Here is a 19697-nt window from a genome sequence, read left to right on the forward strand (position 1 = left end):
TGTACAGGGAACTGTCGGGTAGAGTAGGTAGAAGCCACTGGAAAGAGGGGAACTTAGATTAGATATTAGGAAGAATTCTTTTAAAGTGCGGGCAGTGAGGCGCTGGGACGGGTTTCCCTGGGAGGTTGTGCTGCCCCAGTTCTGGGACAGTTCAAGGCCAGGTTGGATGGGGCTTGGACCAAAACGATCTCACGGAAGATGTCCCTGCTCATGGCAGGGGGTTGGAACGAGATGATCTTTAAGGGCCTTTCCAACCCCTTAACATCCTCTGAAATCCCTTACTGGCTCTTCTGAGACCCCAAGCAGATCCTGTGTTTGCCGACTTAAGTGATGTAGGCGGTACCGCCATCTCCTCCCCCTGCTGTGCCCCGGGGCCTCTCCTGCCTGGGGACGTGGTGCTCCCTATCCCGCTGGATACCCTGGCCTGGAGCCAAGGTGCCCCTCGTCTTCAGCTTCAACTCTGCTGGTGAATATGGGTGTGCACCCTTAGTATACCAAAAAGGGTGAAGATACAGACAGCACTCCTCCCCAGCAGCAGGCTGTGACCCACAGTCCTGCTCCACCTGCTGACACGGAGCCCCTCACTCATGACAGCCCTCCCCCAGCAGCTAATTTTTCAGGACACATCCTGTTCCTACTCCAGTGGATGGAAATTTAGTACCCCCACCTACTCCAGATGTCATAGGTGCTCATACCCCCAGCCTGACTGCCAGAGCTGGCACCAGTGTTCACTCGTACACAGGTGTCACCAGGAGCTGGCACTTTGTCCTTGCAGCACACACACATGTGGAATACAGAGTTTGTGCAGAGAGACAGTTAAGACTGAAGAAGATACAAAAGGGTAGGACGGTCTCTGATGATCAGGTGTGGGGCTTAGCTGGGCATGTAACGCTGACTGGTCCTGTTTTACACAGGACAGGCTTATTTTATACTCCTTTCTGTCTATTCCCATCATTGTTTCTCACTGCTCCTGCACATTCCTCACAGATCTATACAGTTCTGTGGATTCCCACACCTCTCCAAGTCTGGGGCCCCCTGGTTAAGTCTCACCAGTGCAAAGTCCAGGTTGGTCTCCCTGGATGTCATTCCTGTAGTTTCATGAACTCTAGCATCTATTAGTGCTGGAATTGAGGTTTGTTTATCAGTGTTTGTTTTGTCAGGTCGCTGTGTCTGCATATTTTGTTTGTTTCCCCCTTTTTCCCAGATTTCCCAACTGACAAGGTCCCCAATCAGATAACCGTGTTGGTATAAACATTCTCACACTCTTCACATGCCACAGGTGTGGTTTTCATCATCATTTTCCTCCTTTGCTGCTCAGGTTTGAGTCCCCATATATTGTTTTATGTCTTCCTCCCTTTCCTGTAACCCCATGTTGCAGTGAAAGTGGTCCTTGGGCAGATGCCCTAAGGGAGCAGACACTCTCCTCCCACAAACTCTCACAGCTTATGTAACTGTTCAGGAGACCACCATCAGTGAGCCCAGGCTAGTTAGGATTCCACAGTGTTATGATTAACATCAAAAAATATGTTCCCAAGGCCAAAGCACTCACTGTTTACCCTAAATTAGGAGCTGGCAAACATTGTCATCTCAGTAAAGTCCACTTCACTGTTCAAAATTCCCTTTAAAGAAAAGCGTTAATATTAAACTGAATATTTTCTTACCATTCTCTTGTCTTCTTTATTTGCCTTTGTCTGTCTGTTGTCTTTCATTTCTTCCCTGAATTTCTGGCTGGAGTACAGCTCTCCCCTGCTCTGGTACAATGAAAACAGCTTTGTGCCTGGAACTTGGACACACAATAGACACAGAGTACAATTTTTAAATAGCAGCCCCAAGATAGGATGCTTTCATTGTATGAAGTCACTAAGCTGGAACTTTCAATATATGATCTTTATTTTTTGGGCAGGAACACCTCTGGACAGGCACTTTGAATTAATGGTGACTCAAGAAGAGCCAGACCTACCCACATGTGTCGAAGAAAAACCTTCATTAGGTGAATCCAGCATGTCCAGTAAAGAAGCACTTAACACTAAGGACATGTGAGTTATCACAAGACACTTCATTTCATTCTAGCTTAGCATTTATTAGGATCTAATATTATTGCTCATCATATTGACTGTCTAAAGTCAATATTGACTGACAACAGTTCTCATCAAACACTGATTAAAAATACAGAGCTTGAAAAATCCTATGATGGCTACAAAAGAGCCCTTTGCAGCACAGGAGAAACAAACTTACCCCACTTACTACCCTGAATTTAGAATAAGGATCTGTGCTTATCCTGTTAATTTGTATTTGATACCTCCCAACCAGGTGGGAAAATTACTTTTTTAGTTTAGTGAATGGCTGCTTTCAATTGAAAACTGCTGCAGTGCCTGGTAAAAGAATGCTTGGAGTACTGAACTGCAAGAAATGGTTTAGTGGTGCCAGAAAAATGCCCTTTTATATATTTTATTGGTCTCTAATAAATGCATTCAATAAGAGATGAAGGGCCCTTTCTTTGTCTGCTGCTGGCTCTCATACAGACAGGTGACAGGTGTGCAGACTTCTTTCTGCTAGTCCACATTGTGATAACAATAATTCCTGATATAATTTTTCCAAATATTTTTATCATGTGGTGCAAGACTTTTTTTTTCCAATTTCTGCTTTTCTAAAAGACTCAGTGACATTTTGCATTTGATATGATTTCAGCATTCAACTTTGCAAGCTCTCTGTTGATATAGGAACTTGCCAAATAAAGAAATTGGGCAAGGTTTGGAGGCAGCATGGTACCCACAGGGAAGGAAACTATTCATGCTCTCACTGCAAAGTCCAGAAGCTTTGATTCCTTGGAGATACTTTCCTAGTTATGAAGCTGAAGCTTGGTGACATTTCAAAACTGGGAAAGGGCTCATCTCTGATCATACCTGCGAGGCATGATAGTGATGGGTGTGCTTTGCTGGCAGAAGCAACAAAAGTTCTATTTGAGCAGCAAAATAAGATATGCTTAGGAAAGCAAATGCAATGAAATTCAGAAACCAAATTATTTTTTAATGTAGTTCAAATCCATCCCTGGTGAGTATCCACTGTCTGCAATTTTTTATTGCTTTTTTGTTACCATTGTTCTTAGTTTGTTTGGGGTTTTTTTCTCATTTATCTATTTAATTAATTTTCTTTTCAGTTTGAGTTTCAGCTTGTCCCAGTTCTGCTCTTTTCAGGTTTAGCAGTTGATTAACCTGTTTGCTGTTTCTCATCAGACTGAACAAATGGGTTTTGTGTGAGGAGGAAGTCAGTGGCAGTCTGTTTGCTAGGGCAAAGGCAGAGAGGTGAATTCTGGCAGGTTGTGTGCCTTGTCTCCTTATCCAGTTTATCTCTGAAGACCTCATCTCTGTCATTGGCACTGTGGCCATGTCACTGACTGTGCATTTCTCCTTTCCCCTCCTCTCCCATCCTGAGTGTTTGCTGTTCTTCAGTAACAGCCCAGATCTTCATTCTGTGGTTCCCAGTTTGGGGCCACTTCAGGAGCAAGAAAGAAAAATCTGGAAATCTGCCTGCCTGCCCCAAGAGGACAGCAACTGCAAAGATGTGAATTTCAAAAGTACTGCATTTAGTATTTTTTTAATTCATCAATATGCACAGTTAAATTTTAGGAGGGTTGAGTCAAGATATACACAAAAGTACAGATGAGTTGGGTTTGACATCAAGTAATGCATTTAATTGGATTCCAACTGCTTATAACTTTTCCCTTTTTTAACCTCAGACTTTGAACTCTGTAATTCCTTTATTTTAAAATTTTGTTCTATCCATTACTCTATGTCCCCAACAAAATCACTTGCTTCTGTCTTCTCTATTTAATTTTTTTAAGTCTAATTTCAGGAAGATGCCTAAAGTTTCTGAAGTCACAACTGAAGCTGACATCAAACCAAAATCTATGCATCGTGCCAAAATATGGTCAGATGTTGTAGAGAACTTATACAGATTTCAGCAAGCTGGATACAGGGATGAGGTGGAATATAAACAAGTAAAACAAGTTGATCAGGTAAAATTTAGAACTTTTTAAGAGTTACTACTTTAAACTTCTGTCTCATATGAAATGATTAAATAAAAATGGAGGTGCTGCTTATTTCCTTTCATTTAGGCTAGGTTCTGATACAGTGGCTTTCCTCACAGGTCTAACTTGAATTCTTGAGCTGTTTTTAACTGTGTAGAATAACTCATTTCACAGAAGTGAAGCAGAAACACTACCCAGCCTGTGTTTTGTTCCCCATCTCTGATGCATTTAGAAGCATCACAGATCTCTTTGAACAGATGTAGCTGATCTCCAAAGGAATCATTCAGTGTTCAGGAAAAAATATTTCAAAGTGAGCTTTCTGAAGCTTCCCCATTAGTCTGTCAATAGACTTGATGGGAAACTTGTTGATTGTCCGTGGAGTCAGTCCTGTGTCATTGCTACTGCTTCAGTTTGCAGTTGGATTGTGTGGTAGCACAGTCAGGCTTTGTGCACACTCAGAGCTTGGCCTCTATCAAAATGATGTTCACAATGGAAATATTTGAGCTGTACTAAAGGCAGTTGTGACACAGGCTCTTGTCAACACCAGGGACTTGTGCCTCTGCTCACTGCAGCTGTTAGTGCTGCTTCCCAGCACATCAAATGAGCTACTGAGTAGTGGCCAAATTTCCATGGTTACTCTAGGTTCAAAACAGCAACCAACAGGTTAATACAGCAAACAATATAGCATTTTTATTACAGCTCTGTAATTTAGCTCCTAAAGCAGCAAATACAGTATGAAGAACACACTTTTAAAATATGCTGACCTGCCATGCACATAAGAAACCACAGAAAGTTCCAAGAAACTCACTCCCCATCCAGTTAACTCAAAACACAGCAAAACACATTGATGTGCAAAATAAAATGCAGTTTATTATTTTATTGTGGGCTCTTATACCACTGCAAAGGCTGTGGTAAAATTTTCAGTAAGTGCAGATGGAAATCACGTCATTATTGTGGTAGGAACTGTGTGTTCAAGATTTATGGCAGGGCACAACCCCTGGCAGTTAAACCCTGATGAAAGTTAAAGAATACCACTGACTAATTGTAATGTGAGTGAGCATTCAGTTCCAGCATGCCAGGGCCTGGCAGTGATTCCCTTTCAACTTACATATTCCAAAATTTCTTGTTTAGTCCACATTAGTCTATAATGCAGTTGTTACTAAAGATGCAATTATAATGTAGATGGAATGAATATTAAGGCTGTTATGTTTAGACAGACAATGCAAATAACACAGCTGTATGCCTGAAGCCATAAAGTAAGTGATGAAACCACTTCTGGGGCTTCCAATTAGAGAATGTTCTAGTCTGATATCCTACTGTCAGCTCTGCCTGGAAGAGAAATAAGATGCTTATTACCTGATTTTTACAGTTTACTTTAATCAGGAGCAGTTGTAGATGCCCAAGCTGAAAGAGCTACTAAAGCCATAAAGCTGTTGAACGTGCAAATGCTGAAGCCTTTAATTTAAAGCTTTACACTGTGAAACACTGTGAAGAGCACCAGGGTGATGCTGAGTTTATGTGGGACTGATCCTATTGTCTTTGAGACTGATACATTCTGAAGCTTACTTTATTTTCATTAAATTACTAATTGATACAGTCTGAAGCTTACTTTATTTTCACTAAATTAATAATGAAAAGCACATTTTTCATGCTCAGAAGGATCTGAAAGAAATCTTGAAATATATGTCAGTCTTACAGAAGCAGATGCAGCCTCTCAAATTACTGAGTAACTAAATAGCATCAATGTTATATTCCTAAACAAGGTGTTTTAAAATCTTTGACTAGTCCAATTTTATATTAGCCTTTTAAATATCATTAGATTCCTATTTCTAGGCTTTTCAGATCACATAACTTTATACTAAACCTGAAAACTGGTTTCTGTCATTTTGTTCTCAATCTGTTTTTAAAAGTTCAGCAAGTTAATAGAAAAGTAGTATTTAGGTGTAAATGAGGGTTTCCTATGAAAGTATACCCTATATTCCTTGCAATGTCATGCACAAACATCATTTAATGTGAGCATGTTCAGGTGATTTTTATATTCTTTTTGCTCTTCTTGTAGGTAGAGTGCTGGCCAGAAACTGGATTTGTTAAGAAACTCCAGAGAAGGGACAATACATTCTATTATTACAACAGACAAAGAGAATGCGAAGACAAAGATGTCCGTAAAGTGAAAATTTATGTGTATTAGAGTTGTTACTGTTCTGGTGGGTTTGTTTTTATAAATTGTTTCTTAAGACCTGTAAGTAAATGAACTGTGTAATCTGGCTTACCTTAAGTATCCATGCCATGCTTAGATAGAAAGGGAAGTGCTGGAAATGTAGAGAAGCCTGAACTATAGACATAGAAACTTCACTTTTCCTTCCTATAACTAAAAGTCTTATTATTCCTCATTTTCCTGGTTACAAATGCTTTGACATAAAGCTAAAAAGCTGGTAAATGGGCATCATATATTTCAGTTAACTGTATAACATCCATTGTAAGTACAAGCATCAATCTTTATTTCAGACAATATAATCTAGTTGGCACTGGTTAATGTCAGCTACAGTCTCTTGGGGTGGCTAAGGGTTATGAGACTCAAATGGCCAAAGTGAGGCCAGAGCACTGACTGACATTTCCTTGGAGCAGAGCAAGAAAAACAAGCAATGAATTTGAGTGAAGGATGCTGAACAATCAAGTAACAATGGCCAGTGCTGAGCTGCAGATATAGACTGGTTACTGTGATAGAAAGAGTCACAACAGAAATGTCTTTTTGTCTATCCCCAAAGTACTTTTGTCAGGTGCCAGTATTAATTACTCAAAGAGGAAGTATTAATTGACTTAGTAGCATATGCCTTCTTGGGGGGGTGGATTGTGGATTCGCTGGTGTTGGGAACATGGAGTATAAAACTCCAGGAAAAACATGAAATCCACGCTCAGTAATATTTAGGGGAAAGTGACATACACAGATGATATGTGGGATTTCTGGGCAGAATTCATCTCATCTAACTTCAAATGTCACATTATCAACATCCACACCTGATCCTGGCATTTGGACAGCCTTTGTTCTGAATAGAGAGGAGCTCTTGTTGGCACAATGAATTTATTTTAAGTGCAGCTATGTAATGTTTTCTTTGCATGTGCTGCTGTGATGTCAGCTCTGCGGCAGCTGCCTATACCTGGGCTACTGAGACACTCAATGAAGATGAGGGACTATACTTACCTTCACTCATGAGGGGATTTAATTAAAATACTTTGAGATGCCAAAATTCTTGATTATTGACCAGCAGAACAGACTGTTGTCATGTAAATCAGTAGGTGTGTTTGAGGTAGTTACAAAAAATTTGTTATTAATATTTCCTATCTCTAGACTGTTGACCAAGGGCATCTAAACTTAGTTTTAGGCATGAGTTAGCAGTGTACATTTGACCACCTATCATGGATATTCTTCATTTATTTGAGCCTAAGATGGAAGCAGACTCAAGATGAGAAATAGAGGACTTACAGCTCCTAGTCAAAATAAGCAGTATGAATGCAATATTTAAAAGACCTCATTGACAATGACTGCTGATGATCTCCTCATCTTATTTAGACTACTTGGAAAATTTTAGCTTAAATTTGTATGAGCTCTCTTAGAGAAATGACTGAAAGATATTCTGAAGCAACTATGAAACTTATATTCTCAGAAGGTGCTAATGGAATATAGAGAGTTACTGAAATGTAGAGAAATAAAACATTGCTGCAATGAACGTCACTTCTTCAGCCTTTCATTATAGTTTCTTTTATGCTTGGAGTGCTCTGGATGTAGTTTTTAAAGCCAGGACTTTTTACATACTATGCGGTTAAATAGTGGGAACAGAGCAATTATGACATAACCCATCTATTTTGTCACTTTAGTTTAGTGGATCTCACTTTGTAAACTTTATAGATTCCTAAAACCAAAATATTCCAGTGGACATGAAAACAGCCTTTAAAGAATTTCATGAAAAATAGATGTGGTGTGTAGCCAGCTCAAATTTTTTGTCAGAAATTATTGCTATCAGTGCACACAGAAGTAGTGAGAACATTTAGTACAGCCATTTTCTCAGTCTGTAAAAAAGATATAGTTGGGGATTTGAGAACAGGAATTAAAACTGAAGGTAACTTTTTAGGATTTATTGTGATTTCTTTTTTTTCCTCAAGAAAGATTTTTAAAAGTTTAAACACATATAAGAGATTATTCTGGCATTCCCTCATTTTACCTGACTACTCTTCAGTATTTTTGCAATATTGCTGGATGCTTCTGTCTGTATTTTAAAACCATGAGTGTGCATTTCATGCAGCCCATGGATATCTCACTTCAAATTAATAGCATGGGAATTTATGTTCCACTTTGTATGAGTTGACAGATCCTTCCCACTTTGAGAGTGAATTACCTAGATATTACTTACATTTTTCAGCATTGTCAATGTAAAAAAAGATTGAATGTCACTGTGACATTTAAAAGATTCACAGGATGAAAGTGAAAAACAAGCCTTGTAATTATCAAGACCAGTTTACAGAGATGGCCTTTGTCAAGACTGGTGAATTTGGGAGTTCTCTCAATTCATTAGGGAAACAGCAGGTTTTCTACTGGCACTGTTGATTTCACTTAAAATTGTCTTTTGACATCCAGTTTGTGCTGAATTTAAGATGATGTGACCACTCCTCCAGCCTGCCAAAGCTCCCCCTGACCAGGCTTTGGCATTCAGCTGTGCTGGCTGAGCATGAAGCTGATACTTGAGTACCAACAAGGTTTCCCCTGCCACCTGTGTGCTGATGTATCTTTCACTCAGAAGAGCTGTCACAAGAACTCTGTGTTTTCTCTTATCTGATAAGAGAAGTATCTGAAATATTTCTTAACTGAAACATCCCTACCTCAGTTTTAAGCAGGTGAGCTCATCTCTTAAGCTTAGTTATGAAGAAGTATCAGAAGTAAACAATCTGAGGAAGCTGTGCTTCATTTAAGGGTGACACAACAGGACTTGTCAACATAAATAATTTCTGAACATTATACAAACTCTTTTACTGAATTTTAAAGACATAAAGCACATATTTCAAGTTTTATTGCCTAGGGATGAAAATAGGTGCTATTTTTCTGATTTGAGTCTTAGTAAAAAGTAATTATGTAAAAAATACTTTCCCAGATACTTATCTGTTGGTATTTCTCTTGTCAGGGAATACTGTACTGCTCTCAATGGCAGCAGCTCAAGGAGTGGCTGGTGGCAAGGCTGTTAGCTTGCAGCTACCTAAGCCTGATCTACTTGGTCTAATTTTAATTCCCTTCATAGCTTTGTAGAAGAATAAATCCTTTCTGTGCCTGTAGAAGCTCACAAGAGTGGAGAAAACAAAGTTCCAAGAGCTACTTTTCAGGTTTTACGTTTGACTACACATGAAATTACAAGAGTGCAACTCGGGGTGTTCCAGGCTATGCTCTGTTTTTCAGGTTTTACTGGAATCCATTTTGGAGCAGTGCTTTCTGACAGTGATACCATGGTTGTTTGATTGCTTTGCAGTCACAGCAGCTCAAAGCTCCACAAAGAAGGATGGTAGAATCATTTTGATTTTTCACTTAGGCACCCAAGTGGACAGTTGTTTTTCCATCTCTGAAGACAGAACCTCAGCCTTTTGGTTTTCAAACATAGTTCCCTTGTTTAAAAGTGTTGAAAATGGTGGGCCTCCAAATCATTAAAAACAACTTTCTAACTCAGTAGCTGTTGGAGCTGCTTTTCCTCACATTGCCAATACAATGAGGGCTGCCTGAAAGCACCTGGAATAGAACCTTGCAGGTTCTCTCCTGGTACTTCAGTTCCACTGAATTTATCTTATTCACTGGACCTGCTTTCTCAGTAGCCTACCTGTGCTGAACACCTCTTAGCAACTGTAATTGCTTAAAAAAAACCCCTACAATTTGTTGTCTTATACATTACAACAGTTCTAGTATCATTAAGGTGCAAGGATTCCATAGCTTCAGAGTTTCGTACTTCCTCAATATGTGCAGCTCCTCTGAGCACTGACTCTTCTGGTCCTTACAGCAGCCATCTAACTCCTCCTACTACACCACTCTTTTATGCCACTTATTCTTGTTACTTACAGGTGTGGGCTGTTCCTAATCTTTAGTAGTCAGCTGCAACTCGTTGGGGGATAAGATTACATACTGTGCCCCCCTACACAATTTCTTTCTTGTTGCATTTAATTCAAGTCTGAAGCACAGCACCCTCACAAACAGCATTTGGGATGGTGACTGGGGAATGTCCACTGACAGCAGAGTTCCAGGGTGGCACCCAAAAAATTACTGCAACGTAACTTTGAACAAACATAATCATTGTTATGCTCTGCCAGTGTATTTACATCTCTCTGTGTTGAGATAGATAATCTTTGCTGCTGGTTGCTTTTGTGGCTCTTTTTTCCCTTCAACACTCTCCCATATTCTCTGCCTTCACAGGCACTCCACACTCAAGGATCCCTTGAAAAGCCTGTCCAGTGTCCCCTATCCTGGCTCCGTCAACCAGCCCTAGCTCAGACCTTGAGTCTTTTCCAGGGCCTGGCGCACAGCCAGGTAATCAAGGATGGGATTTAATAAGGAGGCAGGCCAGACTGCATGGATCAGGGCCAGGGCCCAGCCAGGTGATTGTCCTGCCCAAACACTTGCTGTCATGTCTGACCCCTCCAACCTCCTTCCTTGTCGTCTTCCCAGACTTGTTCCACCCTGATCTCTCCCTTCCTGGGTCTTTGGTCATTTCTGCAAACATCCTGCATGAAGTTTTGTTCAGTCCCTCAAGCTCCCTCAAATACACCTCTAATTTCACACTAACCATGTTTTCTCCATCTTATCAGGTACAATATTGAGGCAGATCCTCTCCAAAGCCAGAGTAGCTCCTTTAATGGCCCATCAGTCAGTGCTTGGCAAGCTCTGCCTTCCCTGACTGTAGCTCTAATCACCTGCTCATTAATGGTTGTGTGCCTGTGTGTTTAAATCACTGTTTTCCTCGTTATCTGTTATTTCTGTGATTGGGAATAGCCAAACAATTGACTGAAGCAGATGCTCTGCAGTTTCACACGTGCTGTGGCAGGCTCCCCGAGGCGGGGGATGGTGGGGAGGCACCCACGCCCCGGCGCCCCGCGGTGCTGCCCTGCTGCTGCAATGTGCCCTGGCAGGCGGCAGCTCCAGGGACGGGAGATCCAGGGAAGGGAGTGCCCAGAAGCAGAAGGAGCAGAGGGAAAGGGAAGGGAGGGAAGAAGGGGACGGGTTCAGGGAAGGACGAGCAGGTTAAAGAGTCAAGCACACAGATGCATCAGCATTTTGCCAGCAATCCCGTGCTCACAGAAACCGCCTCCCCTGCTGGCAGCTCTTGCTGGTTGTGGAAGGAGGATGCGGTCCCAGCTCCTCGCTGCAGATGTTCCTCCTGCCTTGGCAAGAGCACCCAAATACCTCATCCAAGTGGGAGCTATCCTGCTCGGGTGGATAAACTGCTGCCAGCTGCTGGGGGATGGAGCAAAAAGCAGGGGGACTGGATAAATGGCAGGCTCTTCATGTTTGCCCGGGCTGTCTAGAGGATGTCTGCTGTGCCATCGTGGGGAGCATCCTCGTGCCAGGTACAGGATGTTCCAGCCAGGGCTGGATGTGAGCGAGGAGGAGCCAGCAGGTGGGCTGTGAGTGAGAGGAGATAAGTGCTGGGATGCTGTGCCTGGAGAGATGGGCTGGAGCCAGGCACAGCCACATAGGGATGTGGTGGGCAGTGTTACTGGAGAAAAGAGCCTGGTGTCCCTGCAGAGCAGCTTCTTTCTGTGGCTCTGGTTTCCTGAAGCTACAGACAGTGGAGCTCTTGCTCTGTGGTGGTTACAACCTGCCAACTCCAATCCTAACCTCTCTGAGATACATGTCCATCCTGTTCAGAAGGAATTTGAGTCACAATCCAGAAGGACCCTTCTTCCCTCCACTGGACCCTTTGAAAAGGAAGAGGTCTGTGGACCAGAGCTGAAAGATCACTGTTTGGAGGAGATGCTAATTAAAAACATGAAATATCTCTTTGATAGCCTATCACTCACAACTTTGGCCTCAGCAAATGAGAAAGATTACTACAGCTGCAACTACAAAGACAGATTATTTAAACATCAGCAGAATAATATTTTGTCAGATCAGAGCAATATTTCAACAGAGAAGATAGATGACAGACAGATCTGAAGAAGGAGCTCAACAGAGGTGTTTAGGACAGATATTCATTTCCACAGAAAGTATATTGCAAACAGATTATTGAGAATGCAAGGCAACAGAAACAGAAATATAAAAACTTAAGTATGTTTAGACAGTAAGAAGACATTAAAATATCACTGGCAATCTTAACTTAGGAATAGCTTCTCTATTATTTACAATCTTACCATTTATATCCATCAGATGGGAAAAACATCGCACCAAGTGTTCATAATTACTGCTTTACTATATCAGAGCAAGGTAGTAGGATCCATCCATACCAGATGAAATAATTTACAATCTGTAGCTGAGGAGGATGTGAAACATCACCTGCTAAATACAAACACTTTAAGTTCAGAAGTCTGGGGTCATGTACACTTCTGTTCTTAAGATCAGCAGCTCAGTACTCTCATTTCACTAATTTTAGATCTTAACAAACTTTGGAAGACTGGAGAGGTGCCAGAGGAGTGATGGAGGGTCAACATGAACCAGTACTTAAAAGGGAATGATACTAGACTGGATAAACAGACTCTAATCAGGGATAAATTAATGAAGTGGTTACACTGGGACTCTGTCAATAGAGGTTAATAAGTATTTTCCACTTGTTTCACTGATCAGACACATCTTGTCTGATACAAACAAGGTGGATACAGAGATGTAAGACAGATACAGAGCAGACAGAGGTTTTGTTTCTGGAACATTATTTTACTGCCTGAGGACTAACACAGTTTCCAAACACTGCCTTCAGTCTCAGCCCAGATTTTCCTGACTATTAGCAGGGACTTGTGCTGTGTGAGACCCCAAAAAGAGAGTTCACACCTCTCACTTGGCATGGAGCCCTCTGCCCTCAGACTCTGTGAAATCCATAAACTTTAGTAAGATAACAGCTCCCTGGTGCCAATAGGATTTGCATGACTTGCTTTTCAATTCAGAGGCTGTAGCCACTGCAGGTTTTGAATTGCACATGCCCATGGAGAAGAAAAAACCTGCGGCTGGGGCAGTGCCAGCTGGAAACATTTCAGCACAAGAGGCAGCAGTCTGGATTTCAGGCAGATGTTTTAGTCAGCCTCTGGCTAGCCATTGTTTAATGGAGCATGTGCCTCAGAAACACTGAGTTTTGGGAAGAAAATCTCCTTCTGCTGGATGTGCTTGGCTGACAGGTAGCCTTGAGGAGGCTTGGGAAGATGGACAAGGCACACAGAGCCTCGCTGCTGGTGGGATGACCTCTCAGAGCGTGCTTGCTGTGGGCAAAGAAGGTTTTTCATCTCACCTCTCTGCAGAGAATCACAAACCTTGCATTTCAAGGCTGTGGTAGTGCCAAAGGGGAGCATATGCACATACTAAGGAAGGACAAATAGGTGCATAATTTTCTTTTCTGTTCATGCTGCTGTGGAAAGCTTAAATGACAAGATGGAAATCCTGCAAAATCAGGAGGTGGTACTGCTGCTCTGTGTCCTTTTGCTATTCAAAGTAGCTTTTTTCTTCTTGAAGATCAGTACCAAAGCAGATTTCCCTGTGATGTTCCTGCCACCCTTGGTGGGGTGAGGGGTGGTGTCTGACTTGCAGATGAAGGGCTGTTTTCCTGTTCAGCTGCTGTGTAAGGACCGGTGTCACACCGAGCTCTATCCCCTGCTCTTCAAAGGGGTGTTTTGAAGCAGCCCCACAGCTGCTGCACCACTTAATGTCTGCCACCAGCTCACAGGAGCAGTTGGTAAACAGCTTATACATCTATCAGAAGCCCAGGAGGGAAATTTGCATTGTATATGCATAGACATGCATATTTAATGAAATGTTTATATTTTTGAAGCTATCTTTTCTCAAAAATAAAAAATATTAAGGAAAATTTTCTCTAAATCTATCAAATGCTGACTCTGCTGACATTTTGGAGCATGAAGGAGTAGATGGGAAAGCTTCTGCAATTCATTAAGATAATATAAAAGGGGGAGAATCCACAATCCTCATAACACTCAAATGCTGAAAAATCCACAGGAGAATGAAGATTATAATGAATAATTCAGACAATATATCCTTGAATGAGAATGTTTCAGCTTCCTCATTTGCTCAGTCTCCCATCTGATCTCCAAGAGCTAAACATAAATGTGGAAAAAGTGAAATAAATAGTTTTTCAGAACTGTTTGAAGCCCTCTGCCTGCATTCTGGAGCTTGGAGGGGTGCCAGGGGCTGAGGTTTGCACAGGATCTGTGTGCTCGTGCCTCCCTCTACTGACTGCTTCCCCAGACCTCTCTCTCCTTGGCTGCAAATCAGACAAGGCCATGGTTGTTTTCCCCCTCCTGTTGGGCTGATGTTCCTCCCCATGTCCCTGGCAATGACAGTAAAGTAGGGGCTGCTCACATCAGTGACAGTGGGTGTCACCCCAGCAGCCCTGGGTTCCCTTTGTGGGATCTGCCCCATGGGTCCCAGTGCCACTCAGGTTCTCCATTAACTCTAAATTAAAGCATCCTTGTTTAGGGGAAAAACTCTGAAAGAAGTAAGGCAGAGACTCAAGGAAAGTTACCATAAACTGAGAGATGCAGGCAGAGACCTTTGGCTACATCACTAGATTGCACCTGGGGTATACTGGAAATACTTCACTGAATTTTGATTTTGTCCTTTTTATGGTTTTTTTTTCTTTGTTTGCTTGTTTGGTTTTGTTTTGGTTTTTGGGAGGTATTGTTTGTTTGTGTTTGGGGTTTTTTGTTTGCTTTTGTTTGGTTTTGTTTCTTTTTCTTTTAAAGTTTGAATATGTCTGTAACACCTCTTGGTACCAGTTTTAAAGTCTTTTGGTCCTTGTAGGCAGCTACTAGGTAAAACTGACTGTGGAAACTGCAAAACTTAGAGGTTTTGGATTCTCTTCTCCTTTCACACACTCTCTACAGAAACTTCCTGTCCTCTCAGCAGAACATGTGCCCCCAGCAAAAGTAAGAAATGTACAATCTCATCCTGGCAGGATTAACAGAGAATCATGCCCCTTGTCTGGGGGGAGCATGGCTGTCCTCGAGCTGGTTGTCCCTTGATGATCTTGGGTGACCCTTTCTGTAGAGGGAGTCAAACCCAACTCTTCTGGGATGATGGAGAGCAATCTCAGTGTTGTAAATGTCCATTTATTCCTCTTTCAGAGTATTTCCTCAGGTTGGGGCTGATAGAGATGAGATTAAAGTCTATTCTAACAAACCAAATTTGTTAGTCAGGTTTTCTTTGGACTTGAAAACACAGTGAAAACAGCTCCTGGAATGTCTCAGAAGTTTTCTGTTGTGGAAACTTTGTTAGAAAGCTCTGAGGAAATTGCTGTCCTTTCAAAATAAAGTGTGCCAAGTGGAATAGCCCCACAGCCATCATGCTGGGAGCTGAGGGCTGATTTAAAGTGCAAAAGCCAATGACCAGCTATAATCAGTAATGGCTGTGTCAGGAAGCTGAAATTGCTGCAGGGAAGGAGACAGGAGAGCAGGGTGTGCTCCTGCTGGAGCTGACACTAAGATAAATGGCAGCAGAAAACCCCTGCTTCCAAAGAGTTATGGAATAAATTGATACATTAGAAGCCCCAGCACATTGGATCACTAGAAAGGACACTCAGAGCATCAGGGAGCCAGTGAGGGGCTGGAGGCAGCACTGCCTGCCCAGATGAGTTACTGACCTCCACCCTGGCACTCCAACAGCCAGCTGGTGAGTTAGAGGCTGCAGCATCAGTGACAGTGGTGTATAATTAGCCTTGGGATATATTGAAATTTTCAAATATGTGCTGAATTAAACCTTCACCCAGAGTGCACAGAAAAACACATGATGACTTTTAATATAAATAAAATATTAGATAGGAGAAAGCACATAGTCTTTTATCGTCTATGGTGCTGATGTTCTGAAGAGACTCCAAAGCTCTCTGCAATTTATGGGCCAAATCTATTTCTAGGAAGTAATGCCAGGAATATTTTTGAGGAAGGAGAGCTAAAGCTCAGCATGTAAACCTTGGAACTGCTGTAACAGATGCAGCCAACTGTAATAAATGTAAAACACACTAAATAAGACCGAGGGAGTTGTGTCCAACCTGAGCAGTACAAATCCTTCCAATGTTAAATCATCCAAGATTTCCTTTGATATTACTTCCTCTATTAAATAGCAAGTTGTTTTTTATTTCAGACCTGAGAAGCATAGGTACTTTTCACTGAAGATTGATATACTTACTTTGAATTGTAGAAAAGTGAATCTGTTTGGTCTGTTACATGAGTGGCTCAATCAGACTCTTATCAAATTAGAACTGCCGTCTACAAAGTGATCACATCACCCAGGAAGCACTTTGATGCACAAGTGAGTGGTCCAAGTGGGAGAGATGTAGGTTGGTTAAGTGTAGAAGATGTGTAGCACTTAAAAAACAAGATGCCATAGCAAAGCATGGGCTGAGAAACAAGAAACTCCCCTGTTCCAGTATTCCCTGATTATTGATTCATTGATTATTATACACAAGTAACAATTTGTGGTTTTCAGCAAGTTTTGCCTGTGTTTTGCATTTGTTCTCAGTTATTCAGTGGATGTTGGAAGAAGGTTATGTCCCTTTGTCCCACTGAGACATAACTCCAAGTTTAAATGACGCAGAGCACTCCCACAGTCACCCCCTCCAGCACTGCCATGCCCCACCCAGACCCTACAAACCCCTCAGTATTTAATCTGGGCACAGCCAGAGCCTGCTCAGGAGAATAATTAACACACAAGTACTGAAAAATGAACACAGAACCAGCTGTTCTGTAGGTCAAGAGCACTTGTGTGTCAGGAAGCCACATCCTTCACACCATGGGGTTGTTTTTTACCAAGTGGCTCAAGAGGACATGAAGAGTCTCTCCACTGGGTCCTGGAGACCCTTCTTCCCCAAGGCTTACCCTGGGAATGGCTCCTGGAGGGCTACAGGAGACCTTTGTGCCCTCCCACCCAGTACTCCAGCTCAGGACACAGTCAAGCTTGTTGAAGCTGTGATAATTTTCCAGCCTCACTTGAATTCAATGCTTTTCACCTTTGAAGCTGTGATAATTTTCCAGCCTCACTTGAATTCAATGCTTTTCACCTTTGAAGCTGTGTGGAAACCCAGGGCACCAGGAATATTTCCCCATCTGCTCTGGGGTGCCCTGACCCCCAGGGGAGCACTGACTTTGACCCTCATTCATGGAGAAATTTTCCTAAATTCCAGAATAGACTGGAATCCACTAGGGTGTGAAGTAGATTATAGAGAGTAGTGTAGGTGTATCACTTAAGTGGGAAATGCAGGTTTTAGGATTTTTAGTATGTTGTGGATGGAAGCAAGATGGAGGGCACAGGGTGTCATCCTGAGTTTCTTCTTCATGCTTCTTCTTCCTCCTTCTTCGTGGGTTTGGGTGGCATTTTGTAATTGGGCATAAAAGTCCCCATTGCAGCTCTTTGGGATCAGTTATTGGGTTAAAAGGGGAAATAATCCAGGTGTCAGCTCTTAATTGGATAGTTCAGTCTTAAAAGACCTTGGAACAAGAGACTGTTGGCCATTTTTGCGGTGCTTTTCCAGTGCGCTGAGCCTGGTGTGGACAGCGTGCAAAACTCTAGATAAGATAACAACAAACAAGAACCTGAAGACCGAAAAGATCCAGTGCATCTCTCTTTCCTGACACAAAGCCCCAGGAGGGTCTGCCCCCAACAGGGGAGCCCCTGGGAGGGCCCAGCCTGAGTCCCAGAAGTCGGGGAATCAGCAACAGCTACCCCGGCAAAGCTGTGATGATTTCCCAGGCTCACTTGAATTCAATACTTTCCCCCTTTGAGCTGTGATGATTTCCCAGGCTCACTTGAATTCAATACTTTCCCCCTTTGAGCTGTGATCATTTCCCAGGCTCACTTGAATTCAGTACCTTTCCCCTTTGAGGCAGTGGCACTTTGGTCTCGGAGCTGTTGAGCTCACAGGCCGAGAGCAGCTGGAGTGCTCCAGCCCTGTGTGCCCAGCACGGCCCCAGGGCAAACACTTGAGACTAAAATGACAGAAATGTTTCGCAAGAGAAGCTGATTTCACCGGGCTCTTGCTCAACAGCTGGGGAGCTCCCACCAGCCTGGCCTGCAGGAGGACCTTGGTGACAGAAATTGGAGCCACCAGCAGAGCAACTGCTCTGACAGCTCCTATGTGCAGCTGGTGTTCTTCTTTCTGATCTTCTCACCTACAGACCTGGCCTGGAAATCTTTTCTATCCAACAAGAAGGAAATGGCCACGTTATTTCTCCTAAATTCCAGTGATATTTAGGGGAGTTTGTCTCTCAGGGCAAAAAGCCCCCTGGAATTCCTGGAGGGAGCAGGGTCAGGGGAAACCAGAGAGCTCATTTGAACAAAAAACTTACAATCTGTCCTGGAAGCCACAATATTTAATGCATCTTAATTGGTTTATTTCATCTTAAAATGCACTTGGAGAAAGAATGTGTCCATGATGGCCTGGGAGACATCCAAGAGGAAAGCTATTTTCTGAGACCAAGTAATGTAAATAGGAAAAATGAAATTAATAATAAAGTAAAAAAAGACCCCAAATCAATAGAAATTAATGTAAATAAAAATTAAATAAAAATGTAAATAAATATAATTATAAAATTAAAAGAAATAAAAATAAATTTTAAAATAACAATAAAATTAATGCCCTCAGGCTTTCTCACATGCAAACCCATCATCAGCTCCAGAGCAGCAGCAGCAGCTGGGACATGGGATAACTTTGGCTAAGGAATATATACAACAAAAGTGTTTTACTGCTATCAATCCTAGCCCCAGGAATAATCCCTCTCTTTTATCTAGTTTAGATGGGTAACTCATGTAGGGGACCAGGAAAAGCAGATGTGAGTTCAATTTTCAGCTCTAGCAGGATCAGGTGTTTATAAATAAATAAATAAATAAATAAACAAGCCCATAAAAATAAAGTAAAATAAAGTAAAATAAATTAAAATAAATTACAAAAGAAGAAAAACACAACAGCTGTAAAATAAAGGTTAGGCTGGATATTAGGAAAAGGTTTTACACCCAGGGGGTGGTTGGGCACTGGAACAGGCTCTGGAGAGCAGCGCTCACAGCACTGAGCCTGGCAGAGCTCAAGAAGGGTTTGGAAATGCTCTCGGGCACAGGGTGAGCTTTGTGGGGTGTCCTGTGCACGGCCAGGAGCTGGACTGATGTTACTTTTGGGTCCCTTCCAACTCAGCATATTCTGCTTCTACGATTCTATGAGAGTAAAACACAACAGAGGAAAACAAAATAAAATTTAAAAATACAAGAATAAGAAAATAAAACCTATAATAAGAAAAATCAAATCGAGTAAAAAAAATCAAAAGAAAATAAAAGCTATAATAAGAAAAATCAAATAGAATCAAAACCAAATCAAATCAGCCTCCTTCCTCCAAGCTGCCGTATCATCATCCCTAACGAGATTTCCTCAAATACCGCAACTTTGTTGAGCAACAAATCGGCACCGGCAGCTCTGGCTCCGCCCCTCCCCGCGCAGGCCGGGCCGGCGGCTCC

The 19697-nt window shown here is 42.1% G+C and overlaps 1 protein-coding gene across 2 annotated transcripts; it reads left to right on the top strand.

The window, feature by feature from the left end:
- Positions 1-698: 698 nt before the first annotated feature.
- On the top strand, positions 699-8212 carry MEIG1 (meiosis/spermiogenesis associated 1). 2 transcript variants are annotated; one of them, XM_031061333.1, is made up of 4 exons: positions 699-1065; positions 1904-2036; positions 3842-4015; positions 6087-8212. In XM_031061333.1, the coding sequence occupies exons 3-4, from the start codon at positions 3857-3859 to the stop codon at positions 6213-6215; spliced, it is 288 nt and encodes a 95-aa protein (XP_030917193.1). In that variant the 5' UTR covers positions 699-1065; positions 1904-2036; positions 3842-3856; the 3' UTR covers positions 6216-8212. The 2 variants fall into 2 exon arrangements, with proteins under 2 accessions (XP_030917193.1, XP_005426346.2); XM_005426289.3 differs by having other exon boundaries at positions 3853-4015.
- The last annotated feature ends 11485 nt before the right edge of the window (positions 8213-19697 follow it).

Source organism: Geospiza fortis, unplaced genomic scaffold (genome assembly GCF_000277835.1).
Source record: "Geospiza fortis unplaced genomic scaffold, GeoFor_1.0 scaffold428, whole genome shotgun sequence".
NCBI classification, from domain to species: Eukaryota; Metazoa; Chordata; class Aves; order Passeriformes; family Thraupidae; genus Geospiza; species Geospiza fortis.

Excerpts from the sequence above, each read along its gene's own strand:
- MEIG1 (XM_005426289.3), top strand. The coding sequence starts at position 1,933 with ATGGTGACTCAAGAAGAGCCAGACCTACCCACATGTGTCGAAGAAAAA. Across the intron at positions 2,037-3,852 it reads GCACTTAACACTAAGGACAT|GAAGATGCCTAAAGTTTCTG; the intron begins GTGAGTTATCAC and ends GTCTAATTTCAG. Across the intron at positions 4,016-6,086 it reads AAGTAAAACAAGTTGATCAG|GTAGAGTGCTGGCCAGAAAC; the intron begins GTAAAATTTAGA and ends CTCTTCTTGTAG.